This window comes from Monodelphis domestica, chromosome 1 (assembly GCF_027887165.1).
Source record: "Monodelphis domestica isolate mMonDom1 chromosome 1, mMonDom1.pri, whole genome shotgun sequence".
NCBI lineage: Eukaryota > Metazoa > Chordata > Mammalia > Didelphimorphia > Didelphidae > Monodelphis > Monodelphis domestica.
In genome coordinates, this window is record NC_077227.1 from 170847368 (window position 1) to 170864465 (window position 17098).

The 17098-nt window shown below is 39.4% G+C and overlaps 3 protein-coding genes across 5 annotated transcripts in view; 2 read left to right on the forward strand and 1 right to left on the reverse strand.

The window, feature by feature from the left end:
- Nucleotides 1-2030, reverse strand: part of PIGB (phosphatidylinositol glycan anchor biosynthesis class B) — a 30541-nt gene extending 28511 nt beyond the window's left edge. Inside the window, exon 1 of the mRNA XM_056815662.1 lies at nucleotides 1857-2030. Within this exon, the coding sequence (XP_056671640.1) occupies nucleotides 1857-2030 (174 nt within the window). The remainder of the gene's footprint in view (nucleotides 1-1856) is intronic.
- PIGBOS1 (PIGB opposite strand 1) lies at nucleotides 1894-8315 on the forward strand. 2 transcript variants are annotated; one of them, XM_056809960.1, is made up of 2 exons: nucleotides 1894-2300; nucleotides 4387-8315. In XM_056809960.1, the coding sequence occupies exon 2, from the start codon at nucleotides 4464-4466 to the stop codon at nucleotides 4626-4628; it is 165 nt and encodes a 54-aa protein (XP_056665938.1). In that variant the 5' UTR covers nucleotides 1894-2300; nucleotides 4387-4463; the 3' UTR covers nucleotides 4629-8315. The 2 variants fall into 2 exon arrangements, with proteins under 2 accessions (XP_056665938.1, XP_056665939.1); XM_056809961.1 differs by lacking the exon at nucleotides 1894-2300 and adding an exon at nucleotides 2344-2711.
- A 3547-nt stretch (nucleotides 8316-11862) lies between these two features.
- Nucleotides 11863-17098, forward strand: part of RAB27A (RAB27A, member RAS oncogene family) — a 101449-nt gene continuing 96213 nt past the window's right edge. For both annotated transcript variants that reach the window (XM_007479716.3, XM_007479719.3), the window contains exon 1: nucleotides 11863-12235. The gene's annotated coding sequence lies outside the window, so the exon portion shown is untranslated. The remainder of the gene's footprint in view (nucleotides 12236-17098) is intronic.

Consider the following 17098-nt stretch of genomic DNA (forward strand, 5'->3'; position numbering starts at 1 on the left):
CACATCAGGTTTTCTCCACGTATATAACTATTACCCAAGTTCAGACTTCCAGTAGCCCTTCCTCTATTAACTATAGGCCCAAATATTACTTTATTTTTGCCTCATCCTTTTTTATTACATATTAGTAGAGTAATTGACATATACTTTGTAAATCATTATACCCAATTTGAGGGATTGTACTCAAAAACTTTTAACTGATGGGAAGCAGCCATAAAAATTTGTACACTATTGCTCTAGACAATTTTCTACGTCTGTAAGTTGAATAGCGAGGCAATTACATTGGTAGAGGGAGGATCCTCCCTGGTATGAAAACACACTGTGGGAGAAGATATAATTTCATACAAGTTATTTGCATAAAGAACTTTGGTTTGATAGGTGATAGCTTAACCAAACAATTCCTACATGTAGCTGTCTAAGGAAAAATCCTATCAATAAGTTATAACCTAGTTTAGGACTACAGCTCTAGTATGTAGAGCACACTGGCACACAAAACTCTTCCTAGTAATACATCAGTTGTAGGAATCTACTTGGTTGGTCAGTTTGCTCATGGAGCTTACTCTTCTGCATCTGCCTCTTGTCACCTGGATTCCTGGCCCCTCCACTTTTCCTTATTCTTCCCTCTGACACTGGGTCAGGTTGCTTGTGCTGGTGCCAGAATGTATGTCATACCATTCTCTCTTTGTCTGGCACACAAAAAGAAATTTTGCCAGTCTCTTTCATTTCTAGCTGAAGATATTCTTTATTTTTGTGAATTCAGGCATATAGTACTTCCTAGTAAAGTATAAAGGTTCAACATTTGCTCTTGGTTTCCTTAAGGTTCCTATGTATGGCTGAGAAGGCCAATGATCTGTTATAACTGCCCCCCCCCCCCCTTTTGGCTTAACTTTTTCATCTAGATCTCTGCATTTGGAGAGGAAGGAAAGAAGTTCTATCCTGCTGTCTCTCCTTTCTCTCAACCCAAAAAAGTGATTTTTCCTTTCTGGATGGTAGACACTAGAATTCTATTTCTGACTCTTCCTTAAAACTGTAACCCTGGGCAAGACAACCTGCTCTTCTCCAAAATTCTTGACTGTAAAGTAGGGAGGTTGAATTCATTAGACCTGGGTCTCTTAACCTTTTTTGTGTCACCTTTAGTAGTTTGGTGGTTGCCTTCTCCAAATGCTTTTAAATGCATAAAATAAAACCCAGCGTTACAAAGGAAACTATACTAAAGATGTATTTTTTTCTCATCCAAGTTTATGAACCCCTTACGTTTCTCCAATTTTCTGAACCTATGAACTGTCTATTCAGGTTAATCCTGTGTTTTCCTCAGTACTTAAGCTATGATAGATGCTACTATAGTGGAAAGGCTTTAGGGCTAGGAGGGTGGGAATAAGGGAAGAGTTTGAAGCAGGGGAAGGTTCTTTCCCAGTTCGTATCCTGGGCCTTCAGGATCAGAGTAATCGGGAGGTAGGAGTTGGAGGGCTCCAGTGGAATTACAGCTTCCCATTCCAATATTCAAAGGCTTTCAGGCACCCTACTATCAAATGTCCGGTAGCTTCCAGTCAATAGTACATTTACAAAACAGATACAACAATAAACAAGCGGAGTGTAGAGGGAATGTGAGGGAGCTGTGGGGGGAGAAACAAGAGAGACTTTCTGCAGGAGGGGGCAAGGAAGCCGAGAGGCGGAGGTGGGTAGGAAGAATGTTCCAGGCATCCTGAAAGTGTACGATAAGCCGCAGTTATTATATATAATTAATAATAATTTAAAAAGCGGGAAAGGGGACTGGCAGAGGGGTAGGAGGGATTGCAGGGACTTTAAAAGGAGCGAGCGCGGGAGCAGCGGGTCAGGCCCTCTGGGTCCTATTGCCCTACTCCCGCCAACCTGGATTCGCTTATCGCCTTGCTCCTTCCCTCACCAGAGCGGTTCCCAGCGCGTCCTTCCGGGGGATTGCTGTAAAGTACAGATTTTCTCTTCCTCAGCTTTACAGTCTTGGGGGAGCCGCTGCGGCGCCTCTTGAAGAAGAGGCTTCCCCCAGTCTGCTCCATTTTCGAGCGGACCCGAGGCCAGCGTTCCGCGCTCTTCTAGCCTTCCGCGATTACAGTGCGTAAGGAAGCATGTGGCTTCGCCCTTCCGTTCTGTTTGGCCTCTGTGAGCCGCCGTCGCTGGCGGGCGCAGGGATGCTTGGGATTGGAGGATTTTTTTTTTTTAATCTCGTCTTCCTAAATCCGGGCCGGGGTGCAATTCTCCAACCTAAGAGGTTCTCTGCGCTTTGCCCGAGGAGCGGTTAGTCTCAGTGCCAGACCTCGTGCCCAGAGGTGAGGGGCCATGGGCCATCCCTGTTGTGTTTTCCTCTTTGTCCTTCAGTTGAGACGGAGGGGAAGTCGCGGCCTCGATGTCAGGTCTTGGAAGCAAGTGACAATCACTTGGCCACGAGTTGGCTGGGAGGCTTTTTTCGAGGTGTAAGACGGCTAGAGAAGTTTCCTAAAATATTTTAAACTTCATCTGTACCCCAGGGTCAGGGCGGGGCTGGAGCCTTGGGAAGGGCCCGACTTCTGGTTTCGAGCAAGTGGAGGCTGAGGACCCGAAAACTAACGACTGCCCTGCAATTTACAAGCTTTGTGACTCTGGGCAGATCACTTACCCTCGCTGGGTCTTAGTATATACAACGGTGATACTAGTACAGACTATCTTTAAGGTACCTTCCAGTTCTGGAGTTTATAAATCCTGTAAGTCATCATATGTGGAATTGTACACAAAAGCCTCTTGCTTCCCCGGACTTTTAGTGTTCTTACTAAGCCTTAAGACCCCAACCATATCCAAGTTGAGTCATTTGTTCTCCCATTTAGTAAGCACTGATTGTAGAGCACTGCTAGACGCTGGGGGAGATACAGGATTTAGAGAATTCATTGCAACCAAGATGATTTGCTCTATAAAGGTCATTAGAGTTAGGTGTCAGGAATTCAAGGCTAAAATTTTTTTTTGAAGTCTGACTTTGAGAAGCTTATTAAAAAAAGAAGAGGTTACCAAATCTATGTAAATAAGTATCCATCGTACAAAGAGATTAGAAGCCAAATAGATCTTAACAACGGGAATTAACAAGATTTCTAAGAGGCAGAACTGACAACCTGAGTTGAATGGGGAATGGAGATTGGAGATAAAAATCTCAAATTTGGGAAATGTCTAGTAGTCCAGTTTGGCAGAAACAGTTTATTGAGAGGAGTAGTATGAAATCAAGCGAAACCTGATAATAACTGACATTTATATATATTATTTTGGTTATGTGCTTTACCTCATTTGAACCTCATATTTTGAAGTAAACATTACAAGTATTATTCTCATTTTACAAATGAGGCCTAGAGAGGTAAAATAACTTGATCAGTCTCTGGTCATACAGGAAGTAAGTGCTAGAGGTTGTATTTGAACACAGATTTTTCTTATTCCATATCAGTTACTTTCATCGTAAAAGATCTTAAATTCCAGGCCAATGAGTTTCTATTTTATACTACAGGCAATGGGTAGCCACTGAAGGTTTTTACAGAGGAGAAGTGAACATAGGTAGACTTCTACCTTGGAAAGATTATTTTGATATGTGTGGAGAATGGATTGTAAAGAAATGCTGGTCCACATCCTCACAGTTCAGCACAGTTATTTTAGAGGGGAGGAAATGTATGTGGGGAAAAAAAACCAAACAGATAAACATGTTAAATACATGAGAGGAATACAAATCAAAATGCTATATGAAGTTCAAAAGGAGACTTTCTGAGAAGGTTAAAAATCTGATCTGAGGAGGTGCGCTGGGTAACTGCCTTGATACAGAATGCTATATGAGGAAGAAAAGTTACTAAGAGTGGGAATCAGGGTTCACAGGTTTTATGGAACAGTTGATAATTTAGTTAGGCTTTAAAGAATGAATAGGAATTTAACATTCCAAGCACTGGAAACAATGAACAGAGGCACAGCAGTAGGAAAGTGGAGAACTGTAGGGCATATTCGAGGAACCACAAGTTAATTCTGTTTAGCCAGAGTATGGAGTACAAATCAGTAAAGGTACAGTAGCACCATATTGTGAAGGGCTTTGAAAGCTAGGGAGAAGAATTTTAATTTCATTGGTGGGTAATAAAGAGCCAGAAAAAAATTGAAAAATGAAATTCCTTGATTGGAAATATTGAAGATGTAAGTACAGGGAAATCAATGAGGTCTCCCCCCCCCCCCCATTTGATGACAAAGTGAAATCATGTAATCTGCTTTATGAGAGAAATTTATTTATCAAACTTGTTTTGAATCATATACCATGTTAAGTACTAATAGAGGGATATGGCACCATTCTCTCTCAGGACTACATTAAGTATTAAAGGCTGATGAATCAAATTAATATTTTCCATTTTCTTTCCTTGTAAACAGACCAGAAGATATTTCTGTGGATATGCATGTATAACTTTTGAAAACATCTATTGTGTGCTGCTGCATTTGTTAATAAGATGTTTGGGAGACTGAGTTTTCCTCAAATAATTCTTGCAAGTGTCCTTGGTGTTGCTGGAGGAATATATATTTATCAACCAATCTTTGAACAGTATTCCCGAGATCAGAAATTATTAAAGGAAAAGCCACAAATTGTTCAAGAATCAGAAGAGAAGAAAAGTTAATGATGGACTTGAATTGTGCTAGGTACTGAAAGCCCAAGTCATTGAGAAGTTGCACCTGTTATTATTTTGAACATGATTAAATCAAGGATAATGATTTAAGTGCTTCTGAACAATGTTTGAATTTTTCTTATGCTTTTTTCTTATTTGTCATATTATCATGACTGTCCTTGAACTTTCCTTTTGCTCAAATCAATAACATAATGTTGTATTTTCATTTTTGGCACCAATTTCCCTGAACTTGTAGCATGGGTACTTGCTGATGGTGGCAATTTTGGGGAATTTGACAAAAATGAGTATTATTGGTGTTTATAGTAGTGAATTAGGACAAGAATTCTTAACCTGAGTATGGACTCCCAAGGGGTCTACAAATTTCAGGGGCAGAAGATCTCTGAATCTTGATGAGAAAAAGATTACATCTTCATTTCAATAGACTTGGTTTCCTTATAAATCATATATATCTTATGTGTTCAAAAATATTTTTTTTTGAGAAGAGGTCCATGAGAAAAGATTGGGAACCCCTGATTTGGGAGGAGATGAACTGGGAAACTGCCTGATGCAGAAGCCTCCACACTTACCTTCAAAAGATTCAAATGCATACCAACTGACCAGAAACTTCTCAGTCTAGTCTCCTTATTTTCCACCTTTTCCATCTTCAGTCTAATAAAATGGAGGAGTACTGAGAATTTGACTGGCAGATATATAGTTGGACACCTGCTAGTTTCAAAACATGGCTTTGTATATAGGAAAGGTGATACAGCTGGCATTATAAGGAAAAGAAGAAAGCTATAATTCTAAAAAAATTTTTTAAAGGTTATTTAAATGGTTACTGTTATTATCTAACCAGTACCAATTTTCAAGGCTTAGCATTTAAAAAAATTTTGTATACTCATTAGCTTATATTAACAAGGGTACAGATAGTATTTTTAAAGACTAATTGTTTCCCCTGCTGAATGAATTTAGTAAATTAGCAATATTTAATTTCAATTACCCATGATTAGCATATATAGTAAGATGTATAATAATTACCAAAAAAGAGATGCTAGGATGTGGCTGGTCAACAAACATTGTAATTTCAAATTCTGACACTACAAGTACAATGTAGCAAAATGACATATTTGAATAGTTGCTGGTGTTATCTATAATGTAAACAATAATACCATTTCATTGTAAAGTAGAAAAAATTGCTTTAATATAATATAACTCCAGATTGTATTAGCAGAGTTCTATATATAGAGATTTCACAAATGATTGTTTCATCAATATGTTATTGGTTTTACATAACATACCACACTAGGGAAGAAGCAATTTTGAAGTTCTTTTCTGTAAATATAGCAGTGACATTGACTTTAATTTCATAATCAGAATATATCTGCAGGAAACTCATAGCATTGTATTCCTAAGTAATTGTACTATGCCAACAGAATATTAGTATATTCTTTTAGTCTAGCTTATTGCAAATTCTAGATTGTTGCCTAGAGTGACTATCAGAAAAAAATCACTGTTTCCTGCTAAAGCCAAAATGGATGTTAGCATCAAGTTGTATAAAAACACTTCACAATTTTCATGAAAGTAAAATAGTCATCAATGCTTTGGTGCAAAGAACATTGGATATCAAAAAGGCTGGGATCAAATTGAGATGATAAATGGGAATATGATATTGAGACAAAGAAAGTACTAGACAAATTTGGGTTGTGTCCCAGTAGTTGATTGACAATGGTTTTTTCTCATTTAGACTATTATAATAATTGTTAATAGAGTTCCAGGCTAGCTTACAAAATTCTATTTAAGAACCTGTTTTAAAAATTGACTAAAAGAGCTAAGACTTAGGTTCCTGAGCTTTACCTTTTCTATTTACATGGGATTTTAAATCTCACTTGCCTTTCCCATTGAGGGAAGACCATCAAGGCCAATTATTTACAATCTTTTTGATAGGACTCCATTTAGAGGCTTGGGCAGCTAGATAGTTCAGAAGATAGAGTATTGGGCCTGGAGTCTGGAAGACCTGAGTTCAAATCTGTCCTGAGAAACTAGCTATGTGACTTTGGGCAAGTCAATTAAACTGAGGTTTCTTCGTCTGTAAAATTAGCTAGAAAAGGAAATAGAGAACCACTCCTATATCTGTCAAGAAAACTTCAAATGGGGTCATGAAGAATCAGACATGACTGAAACAACAGAACAACAAAAGTTTAGAGGTTAGGCCAGAACCTCTCCTTTTCTGGAATAATAAGACTAGGGCAGAGCAATCTACTGGCTCACCATGGAGGGGAGGTCCCCTCTGATCATCAGCGATTGTACCCCTGCCCATCCCCTACTATCCTAGACAGCAGTGGCAAGTCTATCCTTAAAAACATGTAACTATCCACTTGCTACCTGGTGCCTGGAATGGATATTCTATTTCATAGAGCAGTCTATGGTTGTTCATATGAAAGAGACATTGCAAACCAGGGATCTGTAACTCAGGTACTACTTGTACTTAAATACCAAGTGTCTAGGGGACAGAGGATATGGAATTGATCAGAAATGAGTGGGGGGAGAATTGGGCAGCAGATAGGGTTTCATGAGGTTGAATATTAGATGTATCCACACTACATGTACTAGATATAGCTAAACATTTTCATTTTATTTCAGAATTTTCAGGTTGTTTCTCAGAGAAGAAAGTGTAAGATCAGAATGGGCATTTATACAAGAGACTTGTTTCAGGCATATGGGAGGTACCTACATTTTTAGGACACTTGCTAACAGTTGTCTGAAAACTATGCTGCTCTGTGAGAAAGTGAGTCCTTTGCTGTTTGTTGAATTCAAATTAGGACTGCATGTTAACTTTGCCTTTTTTAGGTATATGGTTAAGCAGAGGTGTCAACAAATGCCTGTGCAATGCACTCTCGAACTTCAGAGTGCGGCTTGAAGTAGATTAAAATGTAACTTGAAATATTTAACAAAATAAAGAAAACTACAGTAGAGTAACCCCATTTCATTTAAGTTTGATGCCACTGATGTAGAAGGTATTCAAAGCTGAACTAAATGACTGCTAAGATTCCTTTTGATTCTAGAAAACTGATTAGAGGAGTGATGGGAGGATAGATGGAGGTCCCTAATTCATAGCTCCAGCATTTGCTTGGAATTGGATGCACAAGACACCTCATTCCTTACAATACTTCCGAACTTCTGGAAACTACCAGAGTCCTGCCTGCCTGCTGGAGCCTATAGTGTAGTTGGGGTATCCAGATATACAAATACTCATGAACCTAGACAGTAATTAACAATGTAGAGTAGTATATTGATACTAAATGAGTGATGACAGTTTTAGAGATTACTTCCTGCTCTTCTATTTTCAATAGGCTAATGGTATTTACTTTTCCACTTATAGTGGTAATAAGTATAGCTTGCCAAATCCTAAAGATTCAGTTCAGTTAAACAATTTACTGTATGTATAAGTTACCTGGAGGAGAGGCACATGGTTCTTGTTCTCAAACTCTTTTCTCTTTTATTTTTTACAAATATGTATATGTAGATTATGTCTTTCATGTTTCCATGTTTCAGTTTATTCTCTGGAGGTGAACGTTTACAAATTATCTTTCAGATTTTAAATCTAGCTGTATATAATGTTTTCTTGGTTCTACTCTTTCACTCTTCATTATCTCATGTTGTTTTGTTCAAATTAAAAAAAAAATTAATTTGCCCACTGTTTCTTATGGTGCAATAGTATTCCATCACAATCATATACCAAGATTTGTTTAGCCATCCTCGACTTTGACATCCTCTCAATTTTTTAGTTCTTTGCTACCACAAAGAGAGCTACTATAGATATTTTGGAACATATGGGTTCTTTTCCTTTTTCCCTAATCTCCTTAGGAAATAGACCCAGCTGGGTCTAAGGGTATACACATTTTTTTTTCTCTGGATCCTTCAAAATGGTACGATCAGTTCACAGTTCCAATAACAAAATATCAGTGTCTCTTTCACATTCCCTCCAACATTTGTCATTTTGCCCTCTTGTAATTTTAGCCAATTTGGGTGTGTGATAATGTTTCAGAATGATTTGGGTTTGTATTTCCCTGATTAGTAATGATTTAGAGCATTTTTTCCATATACCTATCTATGGCTTTGATTTCTTCATCTAAAATTGTGGCATCTTTTGCCCATTTGGGGGATGGCTCTTATTCCCATAAATCTGACAAAGTTCTTTATACATTTTAGTTATGAGACCTCTATCTGAGAGATTTAAAAATTTCCAAAATTTCTGCTTTCTTTCTAATCTTGACAGCATTTGTTATAGTTCTACAAAAACGTTTCAATTTGATGTACTCAACATTATCCACTTTACATCTCACAATACTTTCCATCCCATTTATTCATAAGTTTCTCTCCTGTCCATACATCTGACAGGTAATTTTTCCCTATTCTGATTTGCTTATGATATTTATCTCCTTTTAGGCCTAGTCTTTGTATCCATTTTGATTTTATCTTTGTACATGGTGTAAGATATCTGTCTATTCCTATTTTCTGCCAGACTACTTTCCAGTTGTCCCAGCAATTTTTACCAAATAATGATTTCTTTTTCCAGTAGCCTGGATCTATACTTTTGTGGAATACAAGGTCACTATAATCTGTTGCCATTGTTCTGTTCCACTGATCTACCTTTCTATTTCTTAGTCTAGACCATATAGTTTTGATAATTACTGCTTTATAATGTAGTTTAAAATCTAGTACTGTTAGGCCTTCTTACTTTACATATCTTTGTTCATTCTTTTGATATTCTTGATCTTTTGTTCTTAAGTGTTTAGATTCAGTCTTCTACCAAGTTTAAGCACTTAAAAAAAACTTATCCTCTCTTGTATCAGTTCCAGTGCTTTTGGTGGCAAGGGCTAGGATTTCAGGGATAAGTGACTTGCTCAAGGTAACTGTAGTAAACATATTTGATTATTGATAGATAACTAAAGATCAGGCAATTATCTTAATTCTTCTGTCTTTCCCTCCTCTACACCACCCTCCAGTTTCCTCCCTCGTCAGCCTCTTCAGCTTCCCTCCCCCTTTCTTCTTCTAAATCACTCAGGGTAAGTTAATGATGTTTCAAATGAAATATTCTTTATCTTCTTTTATCTTTAGTAAGGGTTTATTTGGGGAAGACAGGAAAATATAGAGAATGGAGGTAAGAGGATTGAGGATTTCCCTGATACTACAATGAGTCTTTGGAGGATGGTGAATATACAGTTCAAATTAAGAGAAATGTCTTTCATCAACAGAGCAATTCAGAGAGATATCTGGACTATTGTCCTTTCTTCTGCCTTCAAAGTCACCAGGCCACCACTCTTTTCTGTCTCCAAGGTTAAAAGACAAAAAACTCCTTCCTTCCCTGATACAAGGCAACAACAATAACTAGGGTCCAGCCAGCAGTTGACTTTTCCTCCAACTGTTTTCCCAGTAACATTCCAAATGGAACCTCTCCTTTGACTATCAGGTCACCACTCAGCTACTGTTTCTGCTTTTTCATGCTTCCCAATTTTTGCTCCAGGTTACACAGCTAGGAAATGTCTGAGTGCAGATTTTAACCCAACTCTTACTGATTCCAGGTCTTGCACTCTTACTACTATACTACTTAGTTACCCCTTTGTTTCCATTTTGTCTAGGGAAATCCCAGAGTTGGTGAATGGAGTCATCAAGCAACTGATTAACATAACCTTTCCAGGAATGATAGTCTCAAATTGGTTCTCAGTGCTATCAGTGGAAAGATAGTCACAAGGGGATATGGTATGAAAGTGGCTAGGGAGCAACATCATACTGGGTCCAGGTTGAATTGTTCTCTCATCAGAAGCCCAGGGCCCCATGATGGGAATTAGAGTGCCTGGTCAGAGGGGAAAGATAAAGATAAAAATCATGAACGGTCAAGAGTAGGGAGAGTCTCTAACCAGAACCCACACAATCCTAGGAGGCTGAGTAAGTTCCCTGAGAGCTTTCTGGATTCTGGATTTGCACTTGTAGATGGTCTACTACTTGGTCACTACCTTAGGATTGGCTTCCTGCCCAACTTCTCAGCCTGTTTACTTAATTTGCCTCCCAAACATCAAATAGAACTCTTCCCTCCTTCCATACACACCTTGTCCCTTGGAGGTTTCTGTGAGAGAAAACCAGCTTGGGCAGAAAAGAGGTTCTCACAAAAATAGTCCTCTGGGATATTCTTTAGTCTTCCCAGATGTTTTTAAGTACATGTGAAGGGCTTTCTCAGTAATGGCTTGTTTTACAAGCTGCAATACAGCACTTATTGGTTTGACCTCCGTACCAGGAGAGAACAACACACAGGATGTGTTTGGATGGGAACCTTAAAATCTAGCTGTTTCCATAATCATAGGCCTTAGGCTTAGAGAAACAAAACTGACAAGAATGAGTCGCTGGGTGGCAGCAAAGGCTCAGCAGTCTAGAATTTGGTTTTATCTCAGTTAGGCCATGCATCCTGTTTCATAGTTTTAAGTTTCTTTTCAATAGAATTAGTCCATACCAGAAAGAACTGCATGTATAATCTCTGGTTTGCACTCTTCTTTCTCTTCCTGACTTTTGTATTTCCTTCTCTAATTTTGATTCCTTTTCCTGGCAGAGTGATTGTCATTGCTCTCCTGCAGGGAAAAAAAGATGAGCAATTTTTACAGTCAGAAGTTAGAGACCAATGAAGCCTTCGAGGGGGCGCATAGCTATAGCTATCTACTTTGGTGGATGCATGTTTTCAGAACAGAAACCATGGCGTAGCACCCAATGGAAGGTGAAATGCCAAAAGGGCTGGTATCTCAAAAGAGCCAAGGCTAAGGCTATATATGCCCCCGGAATCTGTTTTTTTCCCTCCAGAAAGTGCCTCTTGGGAAGGCACATGCAAGTTTAATAAGGAATGACTAAACAAAATGCCACTGTGAGACTGAAGTGGATTATTACATATTCATTCCCTTCCCTCCTCTTACCCATCTAAACATTACCCTCATTTGTCTTCCCCTTCTTTCTCCTCAACTAAACGTTAACCCTTTCCTTCAATCCAGCTAAATCTTCAGTTCCTTCGGGAAGAAGCTTCAAATCATTTACTCCGTGCTGCCAAGGCCAGGAAGGACCTCCTTTGTGGGTGAAATCAGCAGCAGAGCCCAGGAGCCCTAGCTCGGGGTTCCCTTCTTTCTTAAGTCGCACCCCCCCCCCCCCCCACGCTCCCGCCCCCGAGTTCCAGGTGGCCTTTACTCAGCGACGGAGGCGGGGTCCTCTCCAGCCTCTCCCACTTTCCCACTGGGGCATCTGGCAGCAGGTGCAGGGGCCGCCCCTGCCGGACTGGGGGCTCCATCCGTCCCTCTTTCCCTGGGAGAGAGAGATCGGAGGACTCCGAAGCCACCTAACTTCTCACACGGCCACAAGGGCAGAAGACCTCCTAGGGAGGTACCCTGCGGGTGAGGAGGAAGAGGGAGGTGTAGGAAAGAAAGGAGGACCCGCCCCCACCTCTCAGCTCCTTTACGGGAAGTGATGTGGGGCTGGACGGAACATACCCGCCGGGGACCCAAAAAAGGGCAGGCAGCAGAGTGGGCGCTGAGCGCACTGAACGAGGACCTACAGCTGCTTTGGGGACAGCGGGACGCTGTAGAGGGGTAAGAAAGAGCAAGGCAGAGCTCTCTGCAGCGGGTCCGCTCTGGATGAGATCCGCCCAGGGGTGGGGGCTGGGGTATCGTGCGCTAGATGGGAGAAGCGGTGATGGGCATTTTGTCCGTTTCTAAGCACATTTTTTTTTCCCTGAGGGTTTGCGAATTATGGTGGTTAGTGGGTCAGGACCACCCCGGGAGGTCTGACCGGTGTGGGGAATGGGAGTGGGCAGAGGTGGTCCGCTTCACCCTTAAAGCTACAACCTTGGGGCTTTCCTGGGCTGACTCTCGAGGAAAACTTGATTTGGCGAGCTCTGCATTCCCCAGGGCAGCTTCTGAGAGATGACATCCGTTTAGGGAAGGAGGTCTGTGACTGAACAGAAGGCAGAAGTCTAAGGGATGGACACCAGATTGAGAGGACTCGGATTGAGTGGGAGACTTGACCAATAAGGGGAGACCAGAGGATAGAACTCAAGATCTATCCTAGGCTATGAATGCAGATGCTGGGGAGAGGCCATGCCCTCGAGAGAACTTAAGAAATATATAGAGGAGGACAGCTAGATGGATCAGTGGATGGAGAGCCAGGCCTGAAGACAGGAGGTCCTGGGTTCAAATTTGACCTCAGACTCTTCCTAACTTTGTGACTCTAGGCAGGTCACTTAACCCCAGTTTGCTTAGATCTTACCACCCTTCTGCCTTGGAACCATTATATTTTAAGATAGAAGGTAAGGGTTTAAAATTATAGTGAGGGGGGCAGCTGAGTGGTTCAGTGGTTTGAGAGCCAGGCCTAGAGACAGGGCAGCCTGAGTTCAAATCTAGCTTCAGACACTACCTACCTATGTGATCCTGGGCAAGTCACTTAACCCCCATTGCCTAGTCCTTACCACTCTTCTGTCTTGGAACCAATACATAGTACTGATTCCAAGCTGGAAGGTAAGAGTTTATAAAGAAAAAAATTATATTATATAGATATACATATATATCATATATAGAGAGAGACAGAGACAGAGAGGAAGAACAAAAGCCCTGAGACTTCTTTCTTCTGACTTTTTATTTTGTTTTTCATTTTATTCCTTTATAGTACCTACAGCCCAGTTGTTAAGAGTTTGGCCTTAGGCGGCTCAGGGATCTGCCCTTCTTTCGCCCATATTCTTTACCCAGGTTTACCCAGACTTTGGCTTTGAAGTTGTGCAGACATCTTTCAAGCCAAAGCCATTCTTTGAGCTTCCTAATAAGTTTCATTCATATGTGTTCCAGAGTGTCACATCTCTCCTTTCCCTGTTTGACATGGGGGGGGGGGGGTGATGGGGGTGGTTGGAGGGTGGAGATAGTGTTTAAATGGAGGTCCAAGCTCATTGATGGTTCATGGCCTGCTTAGTGGTCTTCCCATTATTTTTTTCTTCACATGCTGTGCTGTTCTGAGCATCTGGACTCTCAGATCCTTTTCATGGTGAATAAAATGGTCTCTACAAAGAAGAAATAGATAATAAATATTAGAGTAAATTACTGTTGGGGCAGATAGCCAGGTACATGGGGGAAATCATATTTGGAATTAGGAGACTTGGTCTCTAATTCCATCTCCCAAAACCTTTTTATGTATTTGGTTTTCAGTTTCCTTCTCTTAAAACAGGGATAATAGTTTTCCCTATTCCGCTTACTAAATTATTTTGAGAAAAATTCCTTTTAAACACTGAAGGAAAAATTGCTTTGTTCTTACACTACTCCCCCTTTCCTTCTCTATATGACATGTTCCTTTATTAAACTTTAGTTTCATGAGGCCAATGACTCTTCTATCTAAATTTATTTTATCTTTTCCAGATATATAATAGTGATTTGACCAATAGGAGTTTAATAAAGGTTTATTGAACTGACTATTGGTTCCTCACTCTTCTTGCTCTTTAGCATACTAGGCAACTCTGTGTTCTAAAACTTGTACCTTCTAAAACAAAATTCATCTGTAAAAATATAGCACTGGAACCAAGAGGAATTCTGCTTTTGGTTAGAAATTCAGAGCCAGAGTCAATGTTTAGGAGCCAGAAACCTCAGTTTATAAACAGTGAAATGACCTGAATACAGAGACTAGGCTGTTACATGTATTGTATTTTATTATTTGCTTAGAAAGCATTTCTTGGTTTAACGAGAACAAACATCAGAGTTTTGTGATCCAGAAAACTTATAATGTATACAGAAGAGGATTATAAGGCCAGAAAATATGGAGATAACTGTGTTGTTACTTTTTATTAAAATAAAGACTTTTTTTGTGAACTGATCAATCATTGGCAAACAATGATTTGATCCTCTACCAAGAGCTCTGCCAAAAGAGGGAGGAGGGAAAAGGGAAGGTGGTAAGTTTTTTGGAGGGGTGGAGTTTCTTTATGAGTGAATGGCAAACATGGGCACCTAGAGTTCCCTGGTTGGGCAGGGCAGGACTGAGAAGAGGAGATCTGGACAGCTCTGTTTACTACTGTTTATGAATCTTTCTGTGTGTTCATTGAAAACAGAGGAGGGAAAAACTAAAACTGCTCTTTACTGTCCATGTTCTCCATTTCTTACTCAGCTCCAGTGAATCTTCTTGAAACTTCAGTGTTTTTGCTCAGGATTCTGAAGTTAAGTTTCTCTAATGGTGACATTTAAGATACATTTATCTCCTCTGAACTCCTATAGCACTTTATTATTTGTATCTTACCTTTTTTTTTGCAAGTTGTGTTTTTTATGTAATCCCTTTTTGTGATTTTAGCTTATCAAGGAAGACAATCATGTATAACCTCATTGCAGGAATGAGAGAACCCTCCCCATACACATGCACCCCATTGTAATATGTTGTCTTTATAATTAAAGAGATTATTATAAATTTGGCATAGTACAGTAAAGTTGAAAGATTAGAACTTAAGGTAATGTTTTAAGACTGAGGCTCTAAGCAAAAATCTTTGTTATTTTTTTAGAGCAGTTTTCTTATAGAGGAAGACTCTCTTTTTTCATGTTTTTTACCCTATTGCTCCAGGGCTACCTGGACAGAATTGATACCTTTGTCTTCAGGTCAAAGAGATTTAGGATTTGTCTATAGTCTGGTATCCTTTAAGCTTTCCAATGCCTTAATTCAGTATCTGTCTCATCCATGTGATTCATGCCTATGTTCTATTGATTTTCTGATCTTCCCAATGTCAAATAAGGAATATTGTCGTTTCTCTGGGACCTCATTTATTGGTATGTTTCTCTGTGTAATGGTCCTAAGAAGGTCTCTTATTTTGTTTATCTGATTGTGTTAATAATACTAATTAATAATTCACATTTCTGTACAACTTGGAGGTTAATAGAATGCTTCTCTTCACAATCACCCTGAGAGGTGGATAGTATAAATATTATTATATCTATTTTAAAGATAAGGAAACTGAAGTTAAGAGAGGTTAAATAACTTAGTCTGGGTCATATACCAGGTAAGTGTTATTCTGATCTCTCCTAACTTTGTCATTTTGTTGTCTTAAAACAACAGGCCATTGAAATTAATTGGCTCCAATTCCATGAAATCAGAGATTGTGGAGATGGTCCAAGACTGACCATGCCACAGTCCAGTTTGTTGGCTGAGTATACCCTTCTTTCTACATTTCAGCTAAAGCAGCCTAGATATTCTTCCTTGTTCCTAATATTTGATCTCATTTATGCCTTTGCATTAGCTATTTCTTATGCCTGCAAGGCTTCTCTTTTCTCACCTCTTAGAAGGCCTAGCTGCCTTCTAGACTTAGCTCAGTGACTGCTTACTGCTTGAGTATTTGCTGAAATTCCTCCCTCTTCCCTCTCCAGGTTGTTAGTGCTTTTTCCACACCTCCAAAATTAATTTATATTTAGATGTCTAGCCTTAGAGACAGCAAGACCTGGGTTCAAATCTTGTCTCTGAATACATACTGGCTATGTAATTCTGGACAAAATAACCTTGTAGTACTCCAAGCGACATTTTTCACCCTGCTGTGCAACTTTCTAAGACCATAAATTATAGAGAAGGTTCTGGTCTGCATTAGTAGAGTTTCTTAATCCCTATATCAAAGAAATTACAGGTTCAGTCCCAATCCCCATTTTAAAAAAATTGATTTATCTGTGTATATATTTTTTCTCTTCTACATTTTACTATCAATGAGATGTAATCTTTTTGAGGGCAAAGGCTATTCTGTTTTTGTTCTTGTTTCCCTAGCACCTGACATACCACCCATCCCAGAGTAGATGCATAAAAATGTGTATTGAACAGATTGCATGTATTCTAATATATAATTTATGATCTTTTACGATTATATAATAGATTATATTCTACTTTTATATCTATGCTTCTAATATTATATAATCTATATTCAAGGGTTCTAATGGAGTTCTTAGCCTTTTATGTGTTATGGACCCCTTTGGGAGCCTAATGAATTCTGTGGATTTCTTCTCAGAATAATGTTTTGTTTCTATGTGCAGAAAATAAAATGCATCAGATTACTAGGAAAGCTTTAGGTTTATGATGATAAAAAACATAAATTTTTTTCCATCCAAATTCATAGACCTATCCCCTTCCGTGGACCCTAGGTTAATAAGTTAATAACCCCTTCTCCAGAATATCCTTCTATCTGGTAGCAGTCAAATGATTACTCAAAAACCACATATGACTCTTCTGAGAATTTTGTGTCTCAGGATCCAGTTGTGTGGTGATGCACCCTTTTGTGATGGATAAATTTGTTAGCCTGTATATGGAGAAAACGTGGCAGTCGCCTCTGCAGGTAGATGTAGGGGATGGGGAAGTGCTGCCCTTCAGAGCTCATCAGAGGCTCATTCAAATTTTGACTAGCTGTATTTGTTGAGAAAGAGCATCTTGAAAACCAATGACATGAATTCTTACTTCTCAGT

Bases quoted from the DNA above. Each gene is read 5' to 3' on its own strand.
- PIGBOS1 (XM_056809960.1), top strand. From the start codon at position 4,464: ATGTTTGGGAGACTGAGTTTTCCTCAAATAATTCTTGCAAGTGTCCTT.